General features: G+C 38.8%; 2 protein-coding genes across 7 annotated transcripts; one reads left to right on the top strand and one right to left on the bottom strand.

The window, feature by feature from the left end:
- Nucleotide 1: 1 nt before the first annotated feature.
- LOC147217661 (tropomyosin alpha-4 chain-like) lies at nucleotides 2-9,280 on the bottom strand. 3 transcript variants are annotated; one of them, XM_086175396.1, is made up of 9 exons: nucleotides 8,945-9,277; nucleotides 6,380-6,505; nucleotides 3,261-3,394; nucleotides 2,185-2,302; nucleotides 2,029-2,099; nucleotides 1,815-1,890; nucleotides 1,198-1,260; nucleotides 1,053-1,122; nucleotides 2-336 (listed from the first exon to the last, which is right to left on the bottom strand). In XM_086175396.1, exons 1-9 carry the CDS (start codon nucleotides 9,056-9,058, stop codon nucleotides 254-256), a joined length of 855 nt encoding a protein of 284 aa, XP_086031522.1. In that variant the 5' UTR covers nucleotides 9,059-9,277; the 3' UTR covers nucleotides 2-253. The 3 variants fall into 3 exon arrangements, with proteins under 3 accessions (XP_086031522.1, XP_086031525.1, XP_086031523.1); XM_086175397.1 differs by lacking the exon at nucleotides 2-336 and adding an exon at nucleotides 614-825 and having other exon boundaries at nucleotides 8,945-9,280; XM_086175399.1 differs by lacking the exons at nucleotides 6,380-6,505; nucleotides 8,945-9,277 and adding an exon at nucleotides 4,261-4,550.
- Nucleotides 6,445-27,479, top strand: ap1m1 (adaptor related protein complex 1 subunit mu 1). 4 transcript variants are annotated; one of them, XM_086175393.1, is made up of 14 exons: nucleotides 6,445-6,559; nucleotides 11,261-11,350; nucleotides 13,572-13,677; nucleotides 18,222-18,378; nucleotides 18,473-18,540; nucleotides 18,675-18,805; nucleotides 19,743-19,890; nucleotides 20,025-20,151; nucleotides 20,438-20,580; nucleotides 20,917-20,988; nucleotides 21,393-21,551; nucleotides 21,741-21,866; nucleotides 26,248-26,323; nucleotides 26,716-27,479. In XM_086175393.1, exons 3-14 carry the CDS (start codon nucleotides 13,636-13,638, stop codon nucleotides 26,736-26,738), a joined length of 1,272 nt encoding a protein of 423 aa, XP_086031519.1. In that variant the 5' UTR covers nucleotides 6,445-6,559; nucleotides 11,261-11,350; nucleotides 13,572-13,635; the 3' UTR covers nucleotides 26,739-27,479. The 4 variants fall into 4 exon arrangements, with proteins under 4 accessions (XP_086031519.1, XP_086031520.1, XP_086031518.1 ...); XM_086175394.1 differs by lacking the exon at nucleotides 6,445-6,559 and having other exon boundaries at nucleotides 11,205-11,350; XM_086175392.1 differs by lacking the exons at nucleotides 6,445-6,559; nucleotides 11,261-11,350 and having other exon boundaries at nucleotides 13,476-13,677.
- Nucleotides 27,480-27,994: the final 515 nt, after the last annotated feature.

Here is a 27,994-nt window from a genome sequence, read left to right as displayed (position 1 = left end):
ATTAACATTGTCATCATTGCCAGTTTTATTTGTGCTCACTTTGGTTTAAAAAAAATAATAAAGCACCAAAATGTAATACTATATGGACCCCAAACCATTATAAAATGGGTAAGACTCAACACCATAAATATAGAAAAGGAGGTGTTTCTTGAACCAGGGATAAGAGTAACACTACAGAGAATGAATCGGCATAATGAAAATCGCAGTGGCACTGTTTTTTTTTAAACTGATGATTGGTGTTCCTTTAGGCATTTTACAAGCAACTGAGCTCCTGCAGAGTTTGATCCAGGACCTGATGCATTCCTAGATTTTCCTCTTTTGCCACTGACAGATTCTCTGTAATGAAAAACAAATATAAAATACAACAGCAGTGTCAATGGAAAGATCAACAGATCACACAAATACAAATGAAAAGGTACTAAAATGTCATTTACATTAGAAAGTATAAGGTAGAAGAACACATTTGTGTAAACCTGAAAATAACTTTTTTCTGTGACAAATAAGAAACATACAATTTTATGTAACTCAATTACTGATTTTATTACTGAGGTATAAAGTGCAGCAAATGTTTTGAGAAATGAAATGCAAGCTTAAATGAAAAAGCAGAATAAAGGATTTTAATTTATTTATTGAACTTGAAGAAAATATAGCAGGAGGGCAAAGGGGAAAGGGGAGTTAAAATACTTCCAATTACACAAGAAGAAAAAGAAGATGAGAAAACATGATGGCCTGAATCCGAGTTTTATAAGGTGTTCAGATCATTGAGGGCATGATCCAGCTCCTCACTAATAGCCTTGTAGCTCAGCTTCTGTGTGTATAGTTCATCTGAAGGTCAAAGGGCAGGCAAGCAGAGAGAGAGAGCAGCATCAGGCGAAGATGGAGAAATATGTTGATTGTGGAGAAAAATCAGGGGAAAAGAGAGAAAGAGAGGTAAAAATTAGAAAGGTCAGACCAGGGAGTGAAGGTGTAAACCAGGAACAGCAAGGGCTTGAACAAAAGTTGTGTCGAGAGACGTTTTAACTACCATTAACTGCAAAAAATAGGATGCATACCTTCTAAGTCATCTATGGACTTTTCCAACTTAGCCACCGTCCTTTCTGCAAATTCTGCACGGGTTTCTGCCTGTGAGACATTAAACATATTAATCACACAGACAATATCACTCAGACAATGCAGAATGCGTGGACATTCCCCTACCTCCTTCAGCCTGTCATTCAGAACTTTGATCTCCTCTTCATATTTGTCCTCTTTCTCAGAGTACTGCAGAGACAGAAAAATAGTCAGAAATGATCAATATTAGCATTTTGGAAAAAAAAATTCAACCTTTCAATGTTTAAACATACTACGTGTGTGTTTACATATTAATTCAAGAAATACAACAGAGCAAATGCCCATGCTAATGGGATTAATATTGTCAAAGGATTTAGTTCAGGGCAGGTCAAGATGTATTTTTACACCTAAGAAGATTTTGAACCTGAAGTCATTATTTACTTCTGCTGGTCTTCTGCTAGATAGACGGATAGATGTAAATGTAATATCTAAATGTACATCTCTCTATATAAATGTAGATAGAGATATATTTTTATACACATATATATATTTATACACATATTTATATATTTTTATTCAACTCAGTCACTGTCTACTGTTTGAAAACAGATAAAATGTCATGTAAATGCTCTTAACCTTTTATTTCATGTTAATTACTCAGTGGCTGTTCTGGGTGACAACAATGACAGTTTACGTTTGAGGGTTTGTGAAGCAGGAAGGGGGATGGAAATCAAATAAGAGCATATCGCCTATAAAACACTTGCCTTATCAGACTGGGCTTCCAGAGACTTGAGGTTGTTTGTGACATTCTTTAGCTCTTCTTCCAGGTCACTACACTTACTATAGGATAAGAGCAACAAACTTAATTCAAGCATCATTATTCTCTTCACAGAACATGGGTTGTTTAATTGGTTGTCTTGGTAACCATCGGAAAAACATACAAGGATTTCTGCAACTTTATTAAATGTGTTTGCTTACAGTTCAGCAATTTCTGCCCTTTCTTCTGTTCTCTCCAGCTCACCCTCAAGGATTACTAGCTTACGGGCAACCTGTCATTAGAACAACAAAAAAATGGTTAATTCTAAAATTAAAAACAAACTAAAAGAATTGGCTATCTGTTGGAAGCTCCTGGACCTCCTCATATTTGCGGTCAGCCTCCTCTGCAATGTGTTTGGCTTCTTTGAGTTGCATCTCCTGAATCTCCATCTTCTCCTCATCTTTCATAGCTCTGTTCTCAATCACTTTCATGCCTCTAAGGATCAAAATACAACAAAAACAAAAAAGTGATCAGAGTACTGCAGAGTATGATTTTAGTCCAGAATGCTGCAATTTCAAATGGCAGGATATCAAAGTAGTTGTTACAAGTGAAATGTGTTTCAAAATTGCAAATGGGAGATTGTTGTACTTTGGGGACATTCTTTTAACATGTCATATTATACACGCATAAGCAAATGAGCTTGTTCAGCACAGATCCACAAAAAATAATTGTGTGTTGTTAAATTGTAAGTTGTGATGTAAAATGATAGTTTTCTAATTTGCACCAACTTATAATGAATCAAAATAATCCTAGTTTGACTTTAGAACAACTTGCCCACAAATTCAAAAGTTGTAAAATTCTGTCAGTTCCTGGAGGCAAACAAGGAAATAGCATCCCCCATGTACTAACCAATTTGAAAAATATTCAGCTACTATTTATTGTTTCAATTTTGCAGTTTGTGCAAATTATTTATAAATAGACTGTTTCTAAGCATTTGCAATTTTGATTAAATTTGTTTTTGTTACCTTGGAAGCAGCTAGAATGCATGTGCCTATTTCGTTGCTGACACATATGGCTAGTTTTTTTATATTGAAAATTCAAAAGCTAAAGCTGTAACTTGACCAATCGACTATAGAGGTGAATGATCTTGATAGATTTACTTTTATCTGAAAAGAAAAACATTTTTAGAAGAGTCACCATTTTAAAAAGGAGGTGCAACTATGTGAAATCACATCTAATATAATATGATAACATCTTTTCAGCTGCTTTACGATTGAGGCTATTGTTTCATTTTCTCTAAAAAAAAGTATTGATTCATGACTTGATGTAATATCTACAATCTGTGTCAACTCCATTCTGTTTAAATAGAAAAATAATCACTATTACTGGCATTGACTATAAAACACCTACACATACACACAAATACCTTCTTACGGAAGTTATTTTGTGTTACCTTTCACTCTCATCTGCAGCCTTCTCAGCCTCCTCCAGTTTCTGCAGGGCTGTGGCTAGTCTCTCCTGAGCACGGTCCAACTCCTCCTCTACCAGCTGGATCCTGCGGTTCAAGGATGCCACATCGCCTTCAGCCTATAATAGCAAGGGTAGGGGGTTTTAGGTCAGCCCGGAAGCGTGGATTTACCTCAAAAGGAAGAAAAGAGTGGCTAAGCTGGTTATGGAAGTTTGATTGAAGTCCTGCAATTTAAATGAAAGGTAAATAATCCCCACACTCTTACAAATTGTTCCCTCTTGATATTTTGACTCGGGCCCACGATTAATTGAATTCTTATGTCGATTTTGCAGCTTCTGCATACATCGTGCTTTGACCAGATATTCTAAAAACTAAAAATAAACTTTGACGCCAATCAAACCTGTGACATATCAACAGAAGTACAGCTGGCCTGACATACAATGTCATGTATGTTTGATGGCCAATGGTCTGTTTCCTGTGGCCTTGAGAGCACAGATAACCACTTCTTCCTGTGGAGAGTCCAAGACGCATGAGTATGATGGCCCCTAATTTTCAGATGTGTGTCAAAAGGAATTCAGCTGAATAGCTGAAAGAGTGAACGAAGACTCAAACTCTGGGTCTATTAAGTAAATAGAAAACAAGCCATTTCTTGATGTTTCAACCAGCTGGTGAATCCAAGCTAAAGAAATATTCTGTATCTTTAGCCAATGACGATTCAGGGGCCTTTTTTTCCTTTTTCTTTTTTCAAAGAGGTAGGGCGTGTTTCATTTGGGCAATACACCGACTAACAGCAACAGGACACAAAAAACTCCGAAATACTGCTTTTTAAGAATCATCTGTTAGAGTAAATAATTGAAAAGTTCGATAAGTCTTACAACAGTGTTATTACGATACCAGGAGTCAAACTCTAAATATCAGCGGTAAATATTCATTAGAGACTTTTAACATTTCCGAATGAAGTTGTATCAGTGATGAACAATCTCACTTTTTCGCGGAGTTCTCGTTCGATGTCCAGTTCCCTTTGTACTGACAGCGCCCGATCCTCTGCCTCATCAACTTGCTGCTGGAGGGTTTGGATTTTCTTCTTAACCGTCTCCATAATCTCGATGACTTTTGGCTCCCAAAGAGCAACGTTTGAAGCAAGCTAGACTGTTTTACGGAGTCCCAAAAAGTCAGGGATTTGCGTCAGAGTCGCACTCCGAGGAAAACTTTTTTTTCTTGGGCAGGAAATAAGGGACGTTCAGTGTCGAGGTGGGGGTAAAGGGCTGCGAGTTTTCAGGAAATTTATGGCGAGATCCTCCAATCCAGTGAAGAAGCTCGTCTCAGATGACATCACAGGATTTAGGAGGGGAGGGCTCTGCTTTTCCCCACAAAAGAGGTGTGTAATGCTAGTTCCTGTGTGCGCTGAAGTTTGCTATTGTGTACTTATAAGGCAAATGTAAGGTGCTGCCCGGCCTGCATTTTTTTGCTCTGAGTGATAGAGATGTGTGTGCGTGTGTGTGCGTGTATGTGTGTGTGTGTGTGTGTGTGTGTGTGGGGGGGGGTCATATCCACTGAATTATAACATCCCGATGATTTGTTATGGAGTGAGAATTGCAGCGACAAAACTCTTGTCTAATGTCCTCACACGGGGAACAGGGAGGGGAAGTGTCGCTGTAGTGACCACATTCATCCAGGCTTTTTACCTGTAAATTGATTTCCCTGCATTCATGATCTGCAGCCATCGGGTGGCGACATATTACCGCTGCGCACCTTCTCCCAGACACCCAACCCCGAACTCCATACCGGATCCAGAGCCCCCCTTTCAGACGTCTATCTTAACAATCAAAGATGTTTTGCCAAGGTTGTCGAGAAAATTGTTTTGGGGCATTAATAACATTACAATATCATTAGCTGTTACGGTTACTCGGTCATTCGTAATTTGAAGCATTTTTAAAGCGACATGCTAAGTTGAATGTTTTGTTAGCTTCACTTTACGCAAATCTGGAGATCATTAATTTGTGCCCGAGGATAAGAAAAGCAAAATGTCATGTTTGACTTTTCATTGCTTTGTTAATGGGTATTCCGGTGGTTTCTGATCAGTGTTGAAAATAATAAATGACTGTCTTGAGCTTGCATCTAATACATTATGGTCTAGTTGCTCTAACATGATGAATCTTAATTTAGAGAAGGAGGAAGCACATTGAGATTATTATCAGTTGTGAAATAATATCGCCATGTTCACAAGTTTTTTTTTTATTGTTTTGCTGTTTTTTTAGCAATAAATGTAATATATTCAGATTCACATAAACTAGATTTTTGCCAGAAATCTAAAGATTATATTTAAGTAGATACACATTAATGTTGAATGCTCATTAATGACTATACACTAACATGCCTTGTTGGTGCACACAAGAGTGTAATATCTCCACCCCCCCCCAAAGGCCAGAGCATTGATTTCATTAGACACTGCAGAAAGGGGTTCTCTGTTTGCTTAAGCTGCATTCCTAGGATTCCTAGTCGACTACAGGCTGGCCGAGTTTTGTCTGTGCTTGAGAAATAGTTTGAGTGTGACCTTACCTGAGCCATTACAAACTTCTCAGTGCTGTCCCTTTTGATGATACCAGTTGTGAGCTGTCAATTTCAAGCATTGCTTGTTTTCTATTATCATTAGTTCTTTTAAAAACTCCTTTCTATGGAATCAAAGTTTGGAAGCCCTGTGCTGTTCTATGTACATAAAAAGAATTATTATTAAGTATGATTTAGATAATCAGCATTCATTTATTTATGAATCTCGGAAGTTAAATCTCTGCTGTCACATCACTAGAGAAACTGCTGGTCTGAGGTATTTGGGCGAGTGCAGATATGACCTGTCTGGGGAGAATATGCAGGAAGACACACTCCTGTGTGAGTCCTGGTGGAAAAGAACCCAGTCAGTTTTTGCTGACAAGAAGCTCTGTTTGCAAATTCCACATCTGCTTTTATCATTGATTGTTTTATCCCTGCTTTGCTATTCAGTTCAGTCCATTTGAAATAATTTTTATACTTCACAGCTTTGAAGTTATGCTGTTCAGTACAATGCGGTATGTCTCAGATGTTGTCTTGGTGATCTTTGGTGAACTCACATCTGTGGCCTTCTTCTCTGACAGTTCCAGTTTCTCCTGAGCATCCTTCAGGGCTTCAGAGTATTTGTCCAGCTCATCTTCTGTCCCCTTTAGTTTCTTTTGCAGAACCAGCAACTCATCCTCAAGCTGAAAGAAACCCAATATAGCAGACTGTCAGTGAGAAAACATTTTCCAATGAGGGTAAGTAAAGAAGCATGGAACACTTTGGCTTGATACAATTTCATATGACTGTCTTGGAAAATACTGAATAGACTTTTTGAATATGTGTGAAATGATATAGACAAATAAGTAAAGGTATACATTTAGGTTAAAACTATCAGTGAGGCACTTAATGGCATGACCAGCTCAAATTTGGAAGACACAAAAGAGCTTTGCAGCCAATGCTAAAATCAGAATGCTAATTTGACAAAAATGGCAATGCATATGTAGGTACAGTGCCAGTTTCATCTTCTCAAGTCAGCTGTTTGGATTTTGTAAATTGAATAAAAGTTGACAAATCTTACTTCCTGAACACATGTACTTGAAAAAGCATTGGAGATTACCTAAATCAACTTTTCAACTCTCCTGCATCATTAAGCCTATTACTGCCAATGCTGTTGAAATATACATAACTTATTTTAGAATAATGACTAAATATCTCACCTGAAGGAGAATCTACCACCTCCAAAACAATGAGTGGGTTGAAATCCCTCTCAGGGTTACTAGTTTGTGATGACACACCAAATCACAAAATAATCTTTAAAATTTTCAAAATTGAAAAGGTGTCTTCCATCACATAGTGGGGAACAAGGTCCATATTAATTTGACATACAGAATGATCTGTATCTGTATCAGATTATGATAATTTGGAAATTCAAATTTATAATAAATACGTGGATCTATGTTACTCATATAAACAATAATAATAATAATATTTAGGATTTGTATAGCGCTTTTCATGGTACTCAAAGACGCTTTACAACTGAAAGTCAGAAGACACAGGACATACACACATATGTCTCAATATTTAATAGAATACTCCGTGAACATTGTTCATTGGGACTTTTCTTAGACGATTGTTCCTCTCATTATGTAGCCCGTTGATGGTCACGAGGATCTTTCATGCAGATGGATACATACTGTTATTTAATTTCTCAAAGTATTTTTGTAATTCAGGTAAACCAATCACTCTACTGTTGCTATGATGTGTCCCTGTGGTTCTGTAAGTCAAAAGTGAATTATGAATTTCAGACACCTCTTGTCGCCCCTCACTGCACTCTGTTCATCTTGGTGTGATAGAAATTATGAAGAAAGCTCCCATTAGCATCGCTTTCCCCTTCTGCTAAGTTCACCAGCTTTGCATAATTGTCTAGGATTTTGTGCTGACTGTTTCCATAAGTAGAAGATGTGCTTGGGCTCCAAATATATTGTGCTAGCGACGCTTGTCACCATTACATCACTAGCTTGTACTCCGCTTAAATGGCGTGGTGTAAGTAAACCCTTCAAATAGTAGGCTGCTTGAAAAGAAAGTACCAAATATGGATGTCCTCATATTCTGATTCCATTAAGAATTCTTTTAAACAGTCCTGACTTCAGCTCAGTTAAATATTGATTCTGTCACTGAGCCTTCTTGATTAAGAACATAAATTGTAATTGATAAGTTGTTTAATTTCTGCATTATAAATCCCAGTCAGTGTGTGTGTGTGTGTGTGTGTGTGTGTGTGTGTGTGTGTGTGTGTGTGTGTGTGTGTGTGTGCATGTGTGTGTGCATGTGTGTGTGTTTTGTGAATTCCTGTTTGCCTGTGGACAAACTGTCCCCTCTAGCAGCAGACCAGACCCTGGGGCTCGGTATCAACTGCCGTCTGCTTTCATCACTTGAAGCTTTGGAGAATATGTTTGATCTTATGTTACAATTTATTGTAATCACAGAATAATGACTTGAAAAATTAAAATAGAGATTAAACATGTTTTATCCAGAATGACATCAGCCTAATCTAAATGTGAAATAATTGTGGATGACATTAATGATGCTAATATACTACTTTAATATACTAATGTTAATTAATTTGAATATACTATCAATTCCAGTTTTGAATGGGTTGTATTGGTGATAGTTATACAGTACAAATAGGTAGGTATCATATGGGAAATAATTTGAAGATTTCTCAATGTTTTATATTATATTACAAAAATACCAATGCATGTGTGACTCCTCTCACTTGCTACTAGAACAAGGCAAATGCTGCTTATGTTATGTAGATCACTTTTGTCAAAGTTACAATTTAAAATAGTCATATTGTATTCTACTAATTATAATGTTTTTTGAAATATTTATCTGTCGTTTAAAATTCTACTGCTCACGGGTAATAAGTGCTTATCAGATTGTAAGTTATTTGTTCAATCGAACCCCCTATAAAAGTACTGCAATGCTACCCAATATGGCATCAACGGGGAGATCAGTATACACTTGAAAAATCAGCCCAATACATTTGTGAAATACGCACTTAATATAATGGATGAATTGCTCTTTTTGTCTGTCATATCCATCCCTTTTACCCTTTCAGACACTCAAGTGCCAGGCCTCACCTGCTTGCATTTATCCTCTGCTTCCTTCTTGTCGGACTCAGCCTGTTCCGCCCTGTCAATGGCGTTCTCCTTGTCTAGCTTCAGCATCTGCATTTTCTTCTTGATGGCTTCCATGGTGATGGCTTGGATTCAGTGTCTTAAAGAAAATGGTGATTTATCTCTTTCAGGTGAAAATCTGTTGCAGATGTCCAGAAAGGGCAAGTGGACAGAGAACACAGCAGGGAGGGAGAGAAATGAGAAGTGGGAATGAAGTGTGAGTGAGCAGAGGAAAGGAGAGGAGAGGACAGGAGAGAAAGATGCAGACTGAGGGTCAGTTGAGCACTTTGTGATTTAAACTTGAGTGGAGGTTAGGAGACAACCCCAATCCCCAGTGACAGCCCTTTCCCACCAATTACCCCATCCACCACTCCCCTGCTTTGGTTACTCCACAACTTACTGTGCCTCCCTCCCTAATCTAAACCTCACCTTTCAGAAGCTTTTGGATCAGCCACATGGTGCAGAATCTACACTGTAGATGGTCAGGGAGAATTCAGCACACCTCCTTTTTTGGATCATGGCTGTTTTGGTTTCAAAGGAAAAAAAACAAGGTCTAGCAGATACAACGAATGATTAGACTTTAGAAATCAATGAGACATTGTTCTAATAAGTGGTATTACTTCCTCAAGGTTCAGTTTCCTCGTTTGGGTTGCACATCTATATGCCTGTGCACTTTCAGTGGAATGTTCAAATTGATGTTAATACCAGATTTGGTTAGAAAGGACATAGTTGTCATTCTACCACTGAATCAGACAGAGCTCCATGGAAAATAATCCAGCCAAAGAAAATTTGGGGAAATAACGGTCTGAGTGTGATCTAGACCAGGCAGCTAGAGCTTTAAAATACAGCTGCACTTACATGAAGCATAGATATACTGTAGTCGGATTACTCTTAATTATGATGACTGTGTTACTGTGAAAGTCACTTTGAATATTTGGTGAAATATTGGGTGTTGTTCATGTGAAACAACTAAATTCTTTTGTGTATTGCACTAAAAGAAATGTGTGAAAAAGACAATAACATGAGATTGATATTTATGTCAAAAGTTTTTTTTCCCGTTTAGAATATTTTTCACGTAATTAAAGGTTTGATTTTCATCTTAAATATCACTGGTATGTGTGTGTGTGTGTGTGTGTGTGTGTGTGTGTGTGTGTGTGTGTGTGTGTGTGTGTGTGTGCGTGCGTGCGTGTGCATGCTGTTGAAATGAGTATTAATGGACCTGTCTGCCTGTTTTTAAGTCATAAGGGCCAGCTGCAGTGGCTAAATATAAAGATTACGGTGAGAGTAAAAGACCACTGAGGTACACAGTGACCACTTGAGTCACAACATGTTATATACACTGTTATTCTGTTACTTTTTTCTCTCCTTGTATGAAGGTGTTTATCTTCAAAGAACATCATCTTTCTGTAGCTGGCTATGCCAACCACAGAGTGATGGCTGCAGTTAAATGAAAATGAGTTATCTCCAAATTTGCTGAATTTTCCCTGAATGTTCCTATAATGCCCCAGACAGAATCAACTACTTCTTAAGTCTAATGTGAAATTTGAAAAAGAATGTGCAATTTGAAAAAAATAAGTATATTATCCAAATAATTTTTTTTTTCAGACATTTAACTAACCTAAAGAATCCTGCCAATGTTAAAATGTGTTTTCTTATTTTGAGCTTTACATCATGAACCAAAACAGTACAAGCAATGCGTGTCTTATGGAGTCTGCCAGGATATTGGCTGGGCATTATTTTATCGTAAAGATTAGTTTGATACAACTCCGACAAGTTACAGAAAATATTGACTCGTGAATTTTAAACAACACATACTGAGCAGAGTTTGGAAATGAACCAGGGCAGGAGAGAGTGCTTCAGATGCAGAGTGAGAGAAATCAGAGCCCTCCCACAGGAAAGCCAGCTAAACTCCTCTTCTCCTTGTATGGTAAAAACTCCCCCGAAAGCCACAGGATCGCCTTGGGAGTGTAGTCATCGTCTCTGCCAAGTATATATCTTAAAGCCATGGGGATGTTGAAACTGATCAGAATGTTTGTATGAATGCTACTCAGAAGAATAAAACTAGTGTTGTTTTGGTTTGTAAAGGGACTTGAGGAGTGGATACTTAAATATTGCAGAAAATTGTGCTTCACTTTCAGAAAGCCACACACTGTACCAGCCTTTTTTTTAAAGAGTAAAGTTATATTTATTATTGATGTACCTGGTGTGAGAGTTAGACTTTTGACTAGTGTTGTATGTAACTCCTGTGTGTGCACTAACTCCTGTTTATCTCATAAAAAGTCAGATTGTCAACCAACTTAACAGCACTCTTCAACTCCGAAACTCCTCTTCAAACATGTCTAAACAACATGATTACATCCAGTGACCCAGGTCAGTAGTCCTTCTCAAAAACATTGTGCACAGCATTTGAAAGTGGAAGTTTGTTATATTAGGATCTGTAACTCAGTCCAGTTGTATCTATGACTTCTGATAATGTCTGGACTGCATCTTACCAGCCAAGGGATTAGAGGTTCGTCATTTTGATGAGGCACAGTTGTCTCACTCAGGCTAAGTGTTGAAAGGCTTTAACACTGAGGGGGAATTAAGTTCTTCGGCAAAGATTCCTACCTTTTTTTAAAATCTTATTACTGTGGGTACTGTCCACATGTTGTCTTATCAGAAAGTTGTAACAAATCAAGATATGGTGGTTAGTCATACAACATTTTTCATTATGTCACATATTTCCCCATCACAATGCAAAGCAGTGAGGGGACAGTATTTGTGAAGGTGTTTTTAACACTAACCACCACAAAACCATTAACCCTACACAGCATATTCATGAAGGGATATACTTTTAGATATTAGAAACGGTGGCACTCCTTATGTTTCAGCACTTTTCAATTTTTATGACATGTTTGCTGCTGATCTTAAATTCAGTGTAAAATAACTCAATAATGAATAACATAACACACATACATGTATGAATAACTATGAATAACTAACACTTTTGACAAAAGTAAGACTAAAACCATTTTTCAAATGTGAAATTGATTTTTTGGAGTTGGAGTTGTCTAAGCTGGGGTTGAATGCATTGTATAATATTATATGAATCAATTATCCAATATATCTACAGCTTAATTGTGGCATCAGACTTCAAGATAACAAGTAAAACTGTATACTTGTGTTAGTTCTGCCATGAGGTGAACTTTGAGGCACGCGGGGTAGCCTTTCTTCCAACAGGGGTAACTATCCATCCATCCATTCACCCCATCATCTACTGATTATCATACTTGGGCTCATGGGGGATGCTGGAGCCTGTGCCATCGGGTGATAGGCGGGTTACCCCCTGGATTGGTCGCCAGTCAATCGCACACATATAGAGACAGACGATCACCCACTCTCTCACTCATTGAAATGGCGATTTTCCAATTTTTTCCAATTAACGTGCTGCATGTTGCTGGACCGAAGAACCCGGAGGAAACCCACACAGACACAGGGAAAACATCCAAACTATGTTTGGGCGAAAGGATCCGACACTACCAGATTTGAAATTGATCAAAGAAACTGCTGGAAATTTAGCATGAAAACTTCTCCAGACATCGGAACAGGACAGCCTGGTCCCACTAATTTTTCTTTTAAAACATCCAGATATACACTGGTTGATGGTTTCAGCTGTAATTTTACACAGATTACCAAGTTAGGGTTTGACCTTTACCAATTAAATAGTCTTTTATTTCTCATATTTATATTTGGTCATTTTCAATTGCACATGCTGTTCTCTTTGGATTTGTCATCTGAGTTCACCTGCCATTGGGGATACCAATATTCGGACAACTACTCATTTAAAACATTAAACATCAAAACTAATTTTCCCTTGCAAAATAAATATGTGATTGCAAAGACGTACAAAAGTAAGGGTTAATCACATTATAAACATATGGTCATTACACAATAATGTGAATGAGTCTTGTTTTTTTGACTGTTAAGTGTTTGAATGTAAATTCAGGTTAGTCTGTAATGAGATTAATGTGCAGCCACCTTACAAGAGCCATAGAAAAATTCAATTGAAGTGCATAACCTGAAAGGAGCATTAAATGGGTAATCTCTTTGATGCCAATATGTATCTGTGGCAGAAAAAAACTTATGACTTTGTTTGAAAACACCTCCTTCCCCGCGCCCACAGACACAGATAGGAGATTACTTTATATCAGTTACCACACACAGAGCGCCTTGCAAGTCAAATAGTGCATAGTATATTATATGCAAAAAAACATCCACATGCAAAAAATATTCTGTATGCACTCTATTTACCCACAAATGTTATACTAATACAGTTTATCAGTACATATATAGTGCATGTAGCATACTAAAATAATGCTAAAATAACACTCAAATAATAACGGTGCATATGAATCGTACCTGAAAATATAAACTGATTGATTGACACGCCCACGGAAACATATACGTGTCCTCCGATGTGGTTGTGAGTCCTCTGGTCTGGTAGAGGGCAGTCGAGAGTTCAACGGCACGGCGACGCTGTCTAAAAAGGGAAGGGTGGCTTTTCCTTTTCACAGTATTATGAATGAATGTCTTGTCTTTCATTTTTGCCCAGTGCATCCGATCATAGATAACCAAGAAGGCGCAGAAAGCGAGCGGACTAAAGCTCAAAACCCACGATGTCTGCGAGTGCGGTTTACGTCTTGGATTTAAAGGGAAAGGTGAGATAACGGGACAGACGAGAATTTGCTAAGCTAATATTAGCCTAGCTAAATCATTCCTGGTTGTCACACAAGGATCTAAGTGTATAGCTGGGTAGCTAAGAGCAGCTTATGTGAACCATATGCATAAATCCACAATCTAAACTAAATGTGTTGACGATTAAGGCTACTGTGAAACTTTGAAGTCCAGATTCTAGGTAACTTTTTGGATGTAATAATAGTAAACAGTACCGTAAAAATAACGAGTCGGCCACTGTTTGTTCTCACTGTATCGGTGGCATTTGCTAGTGCTACCAGTGTGAAAACCACGCTTATGGTAAAAGTCAGTTTACAAGGCAGGGGGGTAGCGTTTAACCTGTATAATCAAGTTATAGTTGAATCAACGTTTCAATCAAGATAATCCTGTCAACAGGCAGCAAAGTCAGCACAAGAAAAAGTACGTTAGCTTTTTGCTTCCGCAAAATGTAAGTGGATGAATATGTGATTGTTTTTGTGTGTGTGGGGGGGGGGGATATTTGATAATTGATCGATACATATACGGTTCCAAAATGTAGGACGACAAATAGCTATCGACACTCATTTGTAACCGAATTTATCAGCCACCTGGACAGATCATTGCAGACCCCCCCTCATCCTTTATTCCTCAGTTTATCGTATAGTATAATAAGTATATTGTATGTGTTCTTGAGGTGGGTTGTTGTAGTTGTCCATGTTGTTGCTGGCTGTAAAACAAATTAAAAACAATCAGAATAATTAAGTTCAACTTTAAGGTTAACATTACAGGGATTACATGAATCACATTATCATAGTTCCACTTAGTTTTTATATCTATAGAAGACACAAGATATATCAACTATATTACTTAATTTCATGGTATATTTCATCTTACATGTCAAAATACAATTAAAGAGCTTTATTTTTTTTAAATTTCTGTCATATTTGGTAACCATAATAATGTTTTCTCACTAATGCTTCTACTTTGGTGTGAAAAGTAAGTTTCCGACACAAATATAAAGTTTAATGATTTAATATTTAACTTTTAATACAGATCATTGAACTTTAGGCCCATATGCAAAATGTGCTGCACGCACCTGTGTTCCGGGGATCCAGATTATATTTATACAGCTATCTATTTTAAGGTTTATTGTACTTTGTTTTTAAATTTCTGTATCAGAAAACAATGCGGACATACTCCATGGACACAGCTTTAATTGAACTGTGAGGTCTGTCACACATCCTCTGCATTGCACATTTTTCCCAATCTATAGTTTGGACTCTAAATCTCTAAATAAGACCCTATCAGAGAAAAATGATTTCTGAATTGTATTTTTCTATTAGTGATTTTATCTGTTGTGTTGATGAATTATTATTTTCACCCAATCCAGTGCTGGGTCTGTGAATGCTCTCAGTCATCCATGCTGTGGTTAATGACAACCACAGCATGGATGACTGAGAGCATTCACAAACAAATTTTGTCTTTGCAACTGGGTTTGTTCTGTTTTTTAAGTAATTATCTATGAGCATCCAAGCATATTCAATCTCATGTCAAAGCCTCAGAGAGGAGGTAATACATCTTCAAAAAACTGAACAAATAGGCAGCACACAGACAGTCCTCAAGTCCCAAGGGTTGCTTGTACATGAATTATTTAAGACTGTGATGGCTTGCATTGTTAGGTACATGTATGTTGATGTATTCTTTGTATTACATTCCATTTTGTTTCTATGGCACTACAGATTGAAATTAGCTCCCTAACTAGATTGTGGACCAGTTTAAAACAACTCACACAGACAGCCAAAGATTTCAACAGAGGGAGGTACCATCAGAAATGCCACCTATTCCTCAACCAGGATGCCAACTGGATGACAGTCCCCCGAGGTTGGGTGATGTTGTTGAAGCAGTGAAGAAGGCAAGGGCAGCTTCGGCTCCAGGCTCAAATGGAGTTCCATACCAGACCTCCCCAAATGTCTTGTGTTTTCTGTGGAAGCAAATGAAGGGGATGCGGACGAAGCAGACCCTCCCAAAAGTGTGGCAGGAGGAGTGCTAATCCCAAAGGGGAAGGATGCCTCAAACATCGATCAGTTCTGGCAGATCAACCTGCTAAATGTGGAAGGAAAGGTCTTCTTTAGAATTGTTGCGAAAAGACTGACAATGTACCTGAAGCAAAACAACATGATGTTCAGATGTTCATGATGTTCATCATGTTCAGAAAGCCTGAATTCCTGGTTTCCTGGTTTTCTGCCTTCACCATGGTAATGGAGGCGATCATCTGGTACTCCAAGTAGGTTGTGGGAGGAGAATGGCTGCAATCTGTGTATTATCTACCTCCTATTCATGTGTACATGAATGATCTGATCACCTTGACCTCAACCATTGCATGCACTACACAACTACTGGGAATACTTCAGGTCAAAATTGATGGGGCATGGATGAACCCGTCAAGGGAAAACTTGTGGACCAGAGGTTCCACCCATTCCCTTGGTATCAGAGCTGCCAGTCAAGAGCCTAGGGCGCTGGTACAATGTGAGATTCTGACCAGAGTGATCAGCTGAGGAAAGAAATCATCAAAGGCCTTGTCAGCATAGACAAGACCTTGCTTCCTGGGAAGTTGAAACTGTAGTGCCTGCAGTTCGGATTGCTCCCCCTCCTGATGCGGCCCCTCATGATCTACAAGATCCCTATGAGCAAAGATGACAAGTTTGAGAGGACAATCATACATTAAGATTTGGCTTGGTTTCTCACTTTGCCTCAGCAACATTTGCTTGTATGGGCATGGTGCCCTGGATCTGCCCATCTCAAGCCTCATAGAGGAGTTTAAATGCCCCAAAAGGAGGCTGAACATGACCCTGACTGAGTTCCAGGATGACAAGATTCAATTGGCTGCTCCCAGACTGGCAACTGGGAGGAAATGGGTCCCATTTGAGGCTGTACAGCAAGCAAAATCTGCTCTCAGGCATGGAGACATTATAGGCAAGGTGCAGCATGGATGAGGTGGGTTTGGGCTTTGGATGGGTCAACTAACATGACACAAAGTAACATAAACCCAGTGGAGAAAGCTGGTAGTGGATCAGGTGCGGCAACAAGAGGAGGCAGACAGATGTGCAAAGGCAGTTTCGCAATCTAAACAGGGCCAGCGGACTAGCTGGGAAAACCTTGAACTTACAAAGCTCAAATGGAAGGATTTCTGGGAGATGGAAGAAAGCCAAATCAACTTCATCATCAGAGCTACCTATGATTTTCTTCCCACACCCACAAACTGAAACCAGTGCTTTGGTGAAGATCCCTCTTGTGCGCTGTGTCAAACCCCCACAACACTGAGGCACATCATCACTGGCTGCAAAACCAGTTTTTCCCAGGGCCGCAATAGCTGCAGACAAAACCCGGTTTTACAACAACTATCCATCTCCCTGGAAGGAAGGAGAACTACCACCAATGCCCTCCCTCCCCCAGTGCCTGGACACACGACAACCACACCGTTTTTAAGAGCAGGATAACTCCCAACAAAACCAGCTACAAAGGTAAAAACAACCCTCTTAGACAGTGCCCAGGATTGGAGAATGCACATTGACTCAGACCAGAGACCTGGTCTTGGGGTCAACCCCTCAGAAGTCTGTATTCATTGTGAAACTAACTGTACTGTGGGAAGCTGTAGTTGATGAAGCGTATGAGTGTAATCGTCTGACATACTCTGACATAACAGCAGAGGCCAAACAACGTGGCTGGCGTGCCAAAGTACTTCCTGTAGAAGTTGGCTGTAGAGGATTTGTCGCTATGTCCACAACTAAACTTTTTAAGGGAATGGGAGTGAGAGGACAGGTCTTCCGACAAGGTGTCAAATCACTGTCAGGTGCTGCTGAACGAAGCAGCAACTGGATCTGGATGACGAGAAAGGCCTATACCTGGGCTAGAAATTGACCACCGAGGGGTGAAAGCAGAGGGGAGGCACATCTGGGATATCAGATGTTGCTGTTTAGCCCTTTGGAGATGACCTGGGCCTTTCAAAGAAACCCTAATGAAGGAGGATGCCCACCTGAAGACTCCTATGAAGTGTTTACCCCTTTACCCCCAACCCGTCACCGAGTGCTGATTTAAGGGATTGTACTACCTAGTCCTATGAGCTCAACAGTGATGGCTTGCATTATTAGGTACATGTATCATGATGTATTCATTTTATTACATTCCATTTTGTTTCTATGGCACTACAAATTGAAATTAACTACCTAGCTAGATTGTGGTACATCCATCTTGGCTCAATTTTAGACCGCCATTTTTTTACTCTACCTGTGCCTAAAATAATAAATATTCTACTTAATCCCTTGGAGGAAATTCCTCTCTGCATTTGACCCATCATGAATGAACCTTGAGCAGCTCGCAGCCATCTAGCGGCACCAGTGTCTTGCTCTGGTGCCACTCAACAACATTTTGACTGGCTAGGAGGAGTTGGGAATTGAACCAGGAATGTTTGGTTCCAAGGATGATTGCTTCTAACCCTGTGAGAAATGAGATAAAGTTGACAACTTATTTGACAACCCTCTGTTTGAGCCAGGTTCTGGTGTGCCGCAATTACCGTGGAGATGTGGACATGTCGGAGATTGAGCACTTCATGAGCCTATTAATGGACAAAGAGGAAGAGGGGACTCTATCTCCTATTCTTGCTCATGGAGGAGTCCGTTTCATGTGGATTAAACACAATAACCTATACTGTATCCTTTTTGCTGGATGGTTTCCCACCCAAAAATGTTTAATTTTCTTGCTTTGTTCTGCATTTGCTAATATTCTTAACACTAATTACTTCAGTGGTTGCAACATCCAAGAAAAATGCAAGTGTTTCCTTGGTTTTCTCCTTTTTGTACAAAATTGTCCAAGTAAGTTTGAACTGTCTTCACTTTTCTTGATAAAAAAAATCACTTGGCTCTGTAATATACATATTATAGATCCAATACATATACTACAAGCTATAAATTGCTTTTAGAAAACAGTACTGGTGTTTTTTTTCCAGGTCTTTTCAGAATATTTCAAAGAATTGGAGGAAGAGAGCATCAGAGATAACTTTGTCATCATATATGAGCTAATGGATGAGCTGATGGATTTTGGTTACCCTCAGACCACAGACAGCAAGATTCTCCAAGAGTAAGTATCTTCTTGGCCCATTCCTGCCATGAGTAGGTTATTGTGTGTTAATTACTTTAGAATATTAGAACATTATGACACCCCTAACCCTAACCCTCTGCTCTGATGGGCTTGACAGTCGATATTAGCCTATGTTAGTAGATGTAAAATGCAAATTCTTTCAGTGAGGAGAATGGTGTTAGTAATCCATAACCACAACATGCTCACTGCATGTTGAGCATGTTGAGCATGTTGAGCATTCTGATGATCACAAGTCTGACATCCTCTCTGGTCACTCAGCAGCAAAATTAAATACATTTTGTGATGTTCCTCATCTGCACAACAGTTTAATGACATGCACAGTGTAGAAATGTGTTTCCCTGTACAGTGAAACTTATGCTTTGCTATCTGCAGTGCATTTGGATATAAATTGATGAGAAATAAATTCATTCAAAAATCAATGCAAACCATTTCAAGGGAGATAAAAGATGTGCATAATTCTAGGAGAATACAAAAAAGTAATAAATAAAAAAACAAGGGTCTTGCAGAAATGTTCAAATTTTACTATTTGATGAGTAAAGGAGCCTTTTTAAAATAACAAAGAAGTATTTAGCTTTGCACTTAGTAATATAAATCTCCAGATGTTGATAGATTAAGATTTCGATAGTGTTGCAGTAAAAGCTTAATAAGATACTACCGGTATTTTTTTTTTTTTTTTTTACAACAGTGACAGAACAGTGACAATCATTGTTATCCATAAATGACCCAATAATTCAATACTTTCTCATATTTAAATCTGTTCCAACATACTTACTCTTATTTCGAACAAGAAGCACTGTGTTTGAATATTGATTGTTTAACCGACAGTATTTTATCTAATAGTTTACTTGGAAGTCACTAACACTTTTTGTTAATGCCCCCGTTCTTCACTCATTGTTTACATATATTCATCTCCCAGATATATAACCCAAGAGGGACACAAGCTAGATACTGGTGCCCCACGCCCCCCTGCAACAGTCACTAATGCTGTCTCCTGGAGGTCAGAAGGCATCAAGTACAGGAAGAATGAAGTCTTCCTGGACGTCATTGAGTCAGTTAATCTCCTGGTAGGAACTGCTTGTTTTAGAACCTCTCTTTTTTGCAGGAATTCCTCATACTGTATGTAAATATCCTTTCTAATGGCTAATCTTGCTGTGCAATGTTTTTTAAGTGGTTGACACGTTTCTTTGCTTCTCCTTAGGTCAGTGCCAATGGTAACGTTCTGCGTAGTGAAATTGTTGGCTCCATCAAGATGCGTGTTTTCCTGTCAGGGATGCCTGAGTTGCGACTAGGTCTTAATGACAAGGTTCTTTTTGAAAACACTGGACGTAAGTTAATCTTATTCCCATGACAGATTTCTTGAGCTTTGTGGTGATTTAGAAAAATTCTATTATCAAATACAATGTGGACTCTGGTAGTAAGAACAAAAATGGTTATTGTGATATTGAAAGACTATGATCTATTTCTAACATTAAAATTGCTTATCACAAGTCTCAAAAGATCCATCATGTGATAATTCATATATCCTGCATACAGCATTGCATTGTTGGGCTAGAGCCATTATATGTTGTATTTGTGTCCGGTGTTAAAATGATCCCTTGTGTCTTTTTTCAGGAGGGAAGAGTAAATCTGTTGAGTTAGAAGATGTCAAATTTCACCAATGTGTACGCCTGTCTCGCTTTGAGAATGACCGCACCATTTCCTTCATCCCGCCCGATGGAGAGTTTGAGCTCATGTCCTACCGTCTAAACACTCATGTGAGTATTAATTGTCTCATAATTTTTATAAATCAGATTTCTATGTTGCTTATGGCATAATTATGGGAGTACACAACTAAAACGAAGGAAACCATCAGAAACCATTAACAATTACCATTAGAAATCATTGCTTCTAAATGCCCCCGAAAAGTCATTTTTGGGGGCATTTTCTTTTGATTTATTGAGTTTTGTGCTGATTTTTCTTTTTTTCTGCAAATTTCAGGTTTTTTTGTGGTCATAAAATTAGTAGTATGATGAAATTGCCACTAGAGGGTGACACAATGTTATCATTTACACAGACACTGGAAAAACATGTGCTTCCCTGCTCTGTTTTAGGTCAAGCCCTTGATCTGGATTGAATCTGTCATTGAAAAACACTCTCATAGTCGGATTGAATACATGATCAAGGTAGGTCATGTCCTCTGCTGCTAAATTTGTAAGTTAATTGCTGTTGCTTGGTCAATTCTTGTTGAAATCTTCTTGTCATGGCAACTGACGGTTGAAATGAACGTCCACTTGCCACCACAAAAAGATTTCCACAAGAATTCATCATGACCTGGATGACCGAGAACGTCCACAGACCTGTTGTTTGATCTGATCGCTTTAAAAATATTAATGCTGTCATGAAAGGACTGCAAAATGCCTTACAGTCACTCTTTGTATTTTAACAGACATCACAAACTCTAAATCAATGATTTATCCATCACTCTATCATATATACTGTCCAAACTGTCAAACAGCCATTAGTGTTGTTCGTTACCTGTTTAGTCAGAAAAGCATGTCAATCTTGACCTGCTGGTTTCATATCTCAGGCCAAAAGTCAATTCAAAAGGCGTTCAACTGCCAACAATGTGGAAATCCACATTCCTGTGCCAACGGATGCTGACTCACCCAAGTTCAAGACCACAGTCGGCAGTGTGAAGTGGGTGCCTGAAAACAGCGAGATCGTCTGGTCTATCAAATCTTTCCCTGTGAGCAGAAAATTTGATTCATTACTAAAATATAGTTGCAAATTACTTATGCTATCTAATGCTTGGGTTGTTACTTTCTTAACTTGTCTCTTGTTATTTGAGGTAACTGTCCTTTTTTTATTTTTCCCTGGGATGTTCTCAAGTTTTATGGTGGCTTTATTTTGTCCTCATTGTCATGACATGCCAAAGGGTGGAAAGGAGTACTTGATGAGAGCTCACTTTGGTCTGCCAAGTGTTGAGGCTGAAGATAAAGAGGGGAAGCCACCAATCAGTGTCAAGTTTGAGATCCCATACTTCACCACCTCAGGCATTCAGGTATGTTTGATAAAGTATAGGGTAAAATAAGGTCTTCATAAGCAGAGTACATCAGTCAACGTCTTTGATTTCATTGCAAGGGGAAAAAAAGTATTAGTCCCTTGAAGTTTTCCCAGTCATTTGGGTGAAACATTTGCTCTGAAGAAAAAAATCTGTGACCAGAGTCAGACACACGCGTCAGATGATTTGAACCTGCTTTTTATTTATCAGCAAGTGCAGCTTGTTTCTTGCAGATTCCAGGCCTGTGTTGCTTCTGCATCCACATTTGGAATTCAATTAATTCAAGCATGTCTGTTTTGGCCTGAGAGGGCACCAACACAGCTGTTTGCCCATTTAATTCAGGAAAATTTGTATTAATAAGAAGCTAATATTTCACTGCTTTTTTCAGTAATCTTGTTAAAAAAAGGAAATATTAGATTTAAGATGTACCCTATATCAATTGTGTATTTCTTTATATGTTTTCTGGGTTTTATTTTAATCAAGATTTCCAAAGGTACATTCTCAGCAGCCATTTTGCTGGAGAATTAATCAACACTTCCTGTCTTACATTAAATCAAATAGCACTGTTAAGCACTGCATCCACCTTATTGCTCCCAGTAAGCAAGAAACACTGAGAACTGTTAGGAAGTACAAATCAAGGCAGTTACCATTCCCTCTTACTTCTATAATTTTCCCAATGGTCTTTTATTTTTGAGCATAAACTAGAATGTGCCTTTAATTGTCCCACAATGGAGACATTTCTACTTCTACTTCTTTCTCTATGAATTTTACAAAATGCTAACACTGAACTCCAAGTTGCTCACAATTGGCTGGTTTGTGACTTGCAGGACAGCTCTGCCACCTCTAGGAGTGAGTGTGCATAAGAGGGATTGAGAGTAATCTATTGTAAAACACTTTGAAAGTAGCAGGTATGAAAGCACTCTATGAGGTGATTCTTCTTCTTTTCCTTTCGGCTTTCCCCTTCAGGGGTCACCACAGCGAATACACCATTTCAATTTAACTCTGTTTTCTGTATCCTCCTCTCTAACGCCAACTAACTTCATATTCTCTCTCACTACGTCCATAAATTTTCTCTTTGGCCTTCCTCTAGACCTCCTACTTGACAGCTCCAATACCAGTATCTGTCTTCCAATATATTCATTATTAGTTTGTATCAAAAGAGGCTCAGATATAAGTAAATTGAGATTTTATGATGGCTTTTTATGGAGATGGTTTTGATAGCTTTTAACAGTGGTCTTTTGTAATTCTGCTACTTATGAAATTAATCTGTTTCTGTTTCCTCTCTCATCCTTGACAATCTGTCATTAACAAGATGACTGAATAAGTGCAAATTCTATAATGTAAAGCAGTTTGGAGCAAAATCAGGTATTCGTGAGCTTAAGGGTTTGCAAATGGCTTTATCATCAAATTATCACAACTTGAAAAAAAGAGTGGGATTTCTTCTCTCGACCATAACAATTTGGGAACGGAGGGTAGGTCTGTAAATTCGAAATGATAATTTACTGTAAAATTCTCACAAAGTGTCTTTCTGAAACATTTGGAAAATAACTTTGAATTGCATTACCTTGTGTGGCAACTCTTTATATCTAATGCTGTGTTTATTCCACGTCAGTGCACCTACCTTCTTCACATTGTTAAAATCCAAATTCTCATTAGTCTTGTCACACCACTGAATGTGTTGTTACTACAGGGCCGTGACTAGTTCTCATATACTGATGATCTTTTTTCTCGTCTGAGACCGTGTAGTTTAATTGACACATGTAAATATCAAAGCAAGCAAAAGCCTCCCTTTACCACACCACTAAGTGTAGGGAGCATGAATGTGAAGTGTGCATGTAAAAGTACATTACAAATGCAGACCAGACTACCCTGAGCAGTAGTTAGCTTTCTCTTAGGTGAAACTGAGGCAACCCAAACAAGTGGGCAGAAGCTCTCTCAGCCGTAACCTCTACTAAAAATGGTTGATAAATCCAGACCACACATGTAGTCTGTACTTTACAAACAACATACAACAAACATCCTTCTTTCCCTTCTCATCTTACAAGCCATAATGATATTTTGTAGCCATGGCTTTTGATGCCATTTTGCTGACTATGTACCCAGACTGCATGTTTGGCTCTTGGGTTCAAGGAGAAGTGCTGTGCGGACAGACTTGGTGATCCCGCATCTCTGTGTTTGTCGTCATACGTCTGGTGGTCATGGTGTTCTCTTTCTCTCTGACTTCACTGCGTAGTGGACAGTAATGACAAGGCAGCTAGTCCCAAGGCCCGCCGCTGCTCGACCAACAAATTCCTGTCTTGTCTGTCTTCAGCTGCTAACCATTACAATGAAGACGCGGCACTATGTCCTCTTCCAAAAAGGGGTCATGTCAGCCTTAAAATGTTGAAATTTGGTCTTATTCTTGTTTTGAGAGCAAAAATCTCTGGTAAGGTTATCACAGAAGAAGCTCCCTGATAATTATCTCTTAACTTTTTATATCTACCAATCGATACTTTCTTCCATAAGACCATGCAGCATACTTGCAAAATGGTAGTGCAGCATATATAATTCTTACTAAATGTATCACTTTACCTCCAACAGTTGCAACAGGCTATTACTGTAAAAACTGTTTCATGTGCCCTCGTGATGGAAGAAAAAATGTGCAATCATGTTCTGTTGCATGCCACAGTGGGATGTTTTTGTGCTTTCTCAAAATTCTGACATGTGGTAACACTAGCCTGGTGAAATGTGGATTAGTGACTTGTGAAAGTTGTCGCATACTCTGCTGATGCTTGCTTTTTTCCGTTTGACTACTAAGACCAGAAACATACAGTTATGTAAATAAAGTTTGTATGTCAAATGAAGGCTTCTCTATAGCTACTTCCCCCTCACGTTGAGTCATACTACTGTTTCCTATGCCACTTCTACTACCACTGATATCGTTCTACTAGGCTCAAGTGTGAATTTTTCCATTTGTAGATGTTATAGTTGTTTAACTGTAACAATGAATGTGTAGTGTATGGGGCGGCTGGAGCTCAGTTGGTAGAGTCAATAAAGTGTCTTCCAGTCGGGAAGTTGGTGGTTCGATCCCCAGCTCCTCCTGTCTGCATGTCAAAGTGTCCTTGATTGTAAAATCCCCGATTGCTAGTGCCTAGTATGGCACCTTTGCTGCCATGGGTGTGTGTGAGTGCGTGAACAAGTGAATGTGATCTAGGCTAAAGCACTTTGGAACTGCAAGGTGATTAAAGAACTGGTAAAAGTTCTGCTTTTTCTCACGTGGTATTAGGGTATTTTGTACAAATTTAGGTTATGACTTTTTCCCACTGTGTTTTGGAAGTGTACCATGAGAAAATTGGTCATCTAGTCAAATTGCTACATTTCAAAATCACGTAGAAAAAACAAGACCGTTTTCTTTGATTTCAGATTCTCAAAATTACCGTACATCGAAAAGAGAGATCTGGAATTTTCTTTTTTTGGCCTGTGTTTTGTAAGCAGATATGGTGCATATCAATTATCAACACTAACAGAACTGTAATATATAATTTATGTATTTTGCTGTTTATTTTTCTACATATCACTTTGCACAAACTGAGTGAATGATTGCATATTTCTTTATTTGGCCCTGTGATCAGGCCAAATATAAAATCAGTCTAGGATGCACACCAGCTCTGTTGGGATTTGCTCCGGCCTTACTGCAACACTGTGTGGAGGACAGGCAATATAGACAATTTCTTTCCTTTTGGCTTTTCCCATCAGGGGTCGCCTCAGCGAATCAACCCAATAGTCACTATTCCTCCTCTGCACATGAACAAACCATCTCAATCTGGCTTCTCTGACCATCTCTCCAAAACATCTTAACATGTGCCGTCTCTCTGATGGACTAATTTCTGATCCTATCCATTCTCGTCACTCCCAAAGAGAACCTCAGCATCTTCATCTCTGCGACCTCCAGCTCTGCCTCCTGTCGTTTTGTCAATGTCACTGTGAAACCATACAGCATTGCTTGTCTCACCACTGTCTTGTATACCTTTCCATTCATTCTGGCTGATAGTCTTCTATTTCCTTTCATTCACCTGATATAGACAATGAATGAATTTATATGCCACCTGTTTAAAGAGTTGTACAGGTTTATGTTGTAATTAAAATTATCTTCTCAGAGCAACAAGATCCTGAGTTTGAGGCCTTTCTGTGTGGAGTTTATGTTCTCTATGCACCCTGCAGCCCCCCTCCCCCAACACACTCTAAAATGGAAAAAGATCGTACAATGTGCTTATTTGGTTGACTGTTTCATTCTTCTTTTTTTTTGAGCAAACCCATAACTTAAATTTGTTCACATTAAGCACTAAAAAAAGGGCATTAATCTCTGAACAATGAATCCACATTGTTATGTTGACTCTGACAGGTGCGTTACCTGAAAATCATTGAGAAGAGTGGATACCAGGCCTTGCCATGGGTGCGCTACATCACCCAAAATGGAGGTAGGTTAAGAAATCATGCAAACTTGTGCAGAATGTTCACATGTGCAGGTATTAGGCAACAGTTAGGCAATACACTGCAATGTGGTGGGAACCAGCCTGTAACAGATATACTTCTATAAAAAGGCTATAACATGAGGCAATGTAGCAAGGTCCTGCGAAATGTGAGAAAGTGAACTTTTTTTTCCAGCTTCCCTGATTTTTATGTCAAGATTAAACAGGTTGCACATGTTGGCGTTTTTGCTAATGTTGCCACTAATTGCCAAACATCCTCATCTCATTTCCCTGTTTAATCCATTTTTTCTGGGTGGAAATAATCAGCCGCCTCCACTCAATTTCTCTCCAGTCCTGTGTTTTTTGAGAATTTGATTAAATCTTGTCCATTTCCTCAATAGATTACCAACTCCGGACCCAGTAGGCGGCACCTCAGCTGGCATCAGGCAGGTGGAAATCTGAGGGGTGGCATCAAGTAGCTGTCAATTGCAGGTGTCGGGACTGGCAGTATATACCTTTTTTTCCTTAAATGTAAAAGTTACAGTAACTTCTGATCAATGCAAATCTTAGAACAAGCCATCAAAGGCTTTGTAAAAACTAATTGTTTTTCTAACTTATGGCTCCTAAATTCAAACTGAGTAGGGGACAACAAGGGTCATGTTTACACCCGTGCAACACTGTATGTAGTTGTTGTAAGCAAACTGTTACGTAAATGATTTTAAAGTATTTGTTAGAGTTCTCTCATTCAAAAGTTACTGCACTGAGCGCTGCACATGTTGATTACTCACTCAACTGTCAGTATGTCAGTATGTTTTTCACAGGAAGTTCTTAAATTTAGCCACAAATTTTCTTTGTTGATTTCTGTATATAGTTGGTACATATTATTGAAATTTAAGTCAGTGTTATTAGTTAAATGTATGTAAATTAAAAGGCAAATATTAATTTTTGTATTTTACCTCCTGCCTGTAATGCCAATGGTTCATGCTAGGGCGATGCCTTCCTCCTCATGCTTTTTGATTTTTCAGTTCAATTGCACCATTGCTGATTGTGTGGTCAGTTAACTGCATGGTAAACAATTACCAGTAGAAAGTCCATATTTCTGCCCCAACACCTGCTTACCCTGTCTGTGACCACAGTATTTGGAATCATTAAAGGCATATTCAGAGTTTTCTGTGTGGTCTCTTCCTGCCGTTTTGTTTCTGATGTCGCCCATGTTTGGAAGCCCTGCAGAGTCATAAAGGTTACAAGATAATTTTCCATTCACTATTGCAAGGTATCTTTGAAAACAGTTTTCCAGTTAACAAAAACATATGGAATGGTGGAAAGAAGGTAAATGTACTGGAAAATGTGTTACTTTTTCTGGACACCATCACCCTCTTTGTACTGAGTTACACATGACTTTTGTGCCTTTTCTGGGGAAGCTGCAGCGGAGTGGCAGAGGAGGTAGAGCAATCGCCTTTGGAACATTTCTGGTTCTACTCCCGGCTCCTCCAAGTGTATTGAGGTGTTGTAGAGCAAGACGTTGAACCCCTAACTTCTTCTGTGGTCCTGGTGGATAGCAGCCTACTGCTCATGGTTCATTCATGAGGGGTTAATGGCAGAGAACCAAATTGCCCACTGAGGGATAACTTATAATGGAACATAATAATACTCATGTAGATGCAGATGTTGGTTGAGAGA

This window comes from Fistularia commersonii, chromosome 28 (genome assembly GCF_037954325.1).
Source record: "Fistularia commersonii isolate RoL2024-O1a breed Wild chromosome 28, RoL_Fcom_v1.0, whole genome shotgun sequence".
Taxonomy (NCBI): domain Eukaryota; kingdom Metazoa; phylum Chordata; class Actinopteri; order Syngnathiformes; family Fistulariidae; genus Fistularia; species Fistularia commersonii.
Note: the sequence above shows the minus strand (reverse complement) of the source record. Positions and strands in the feature narration are given on the sequence as shown.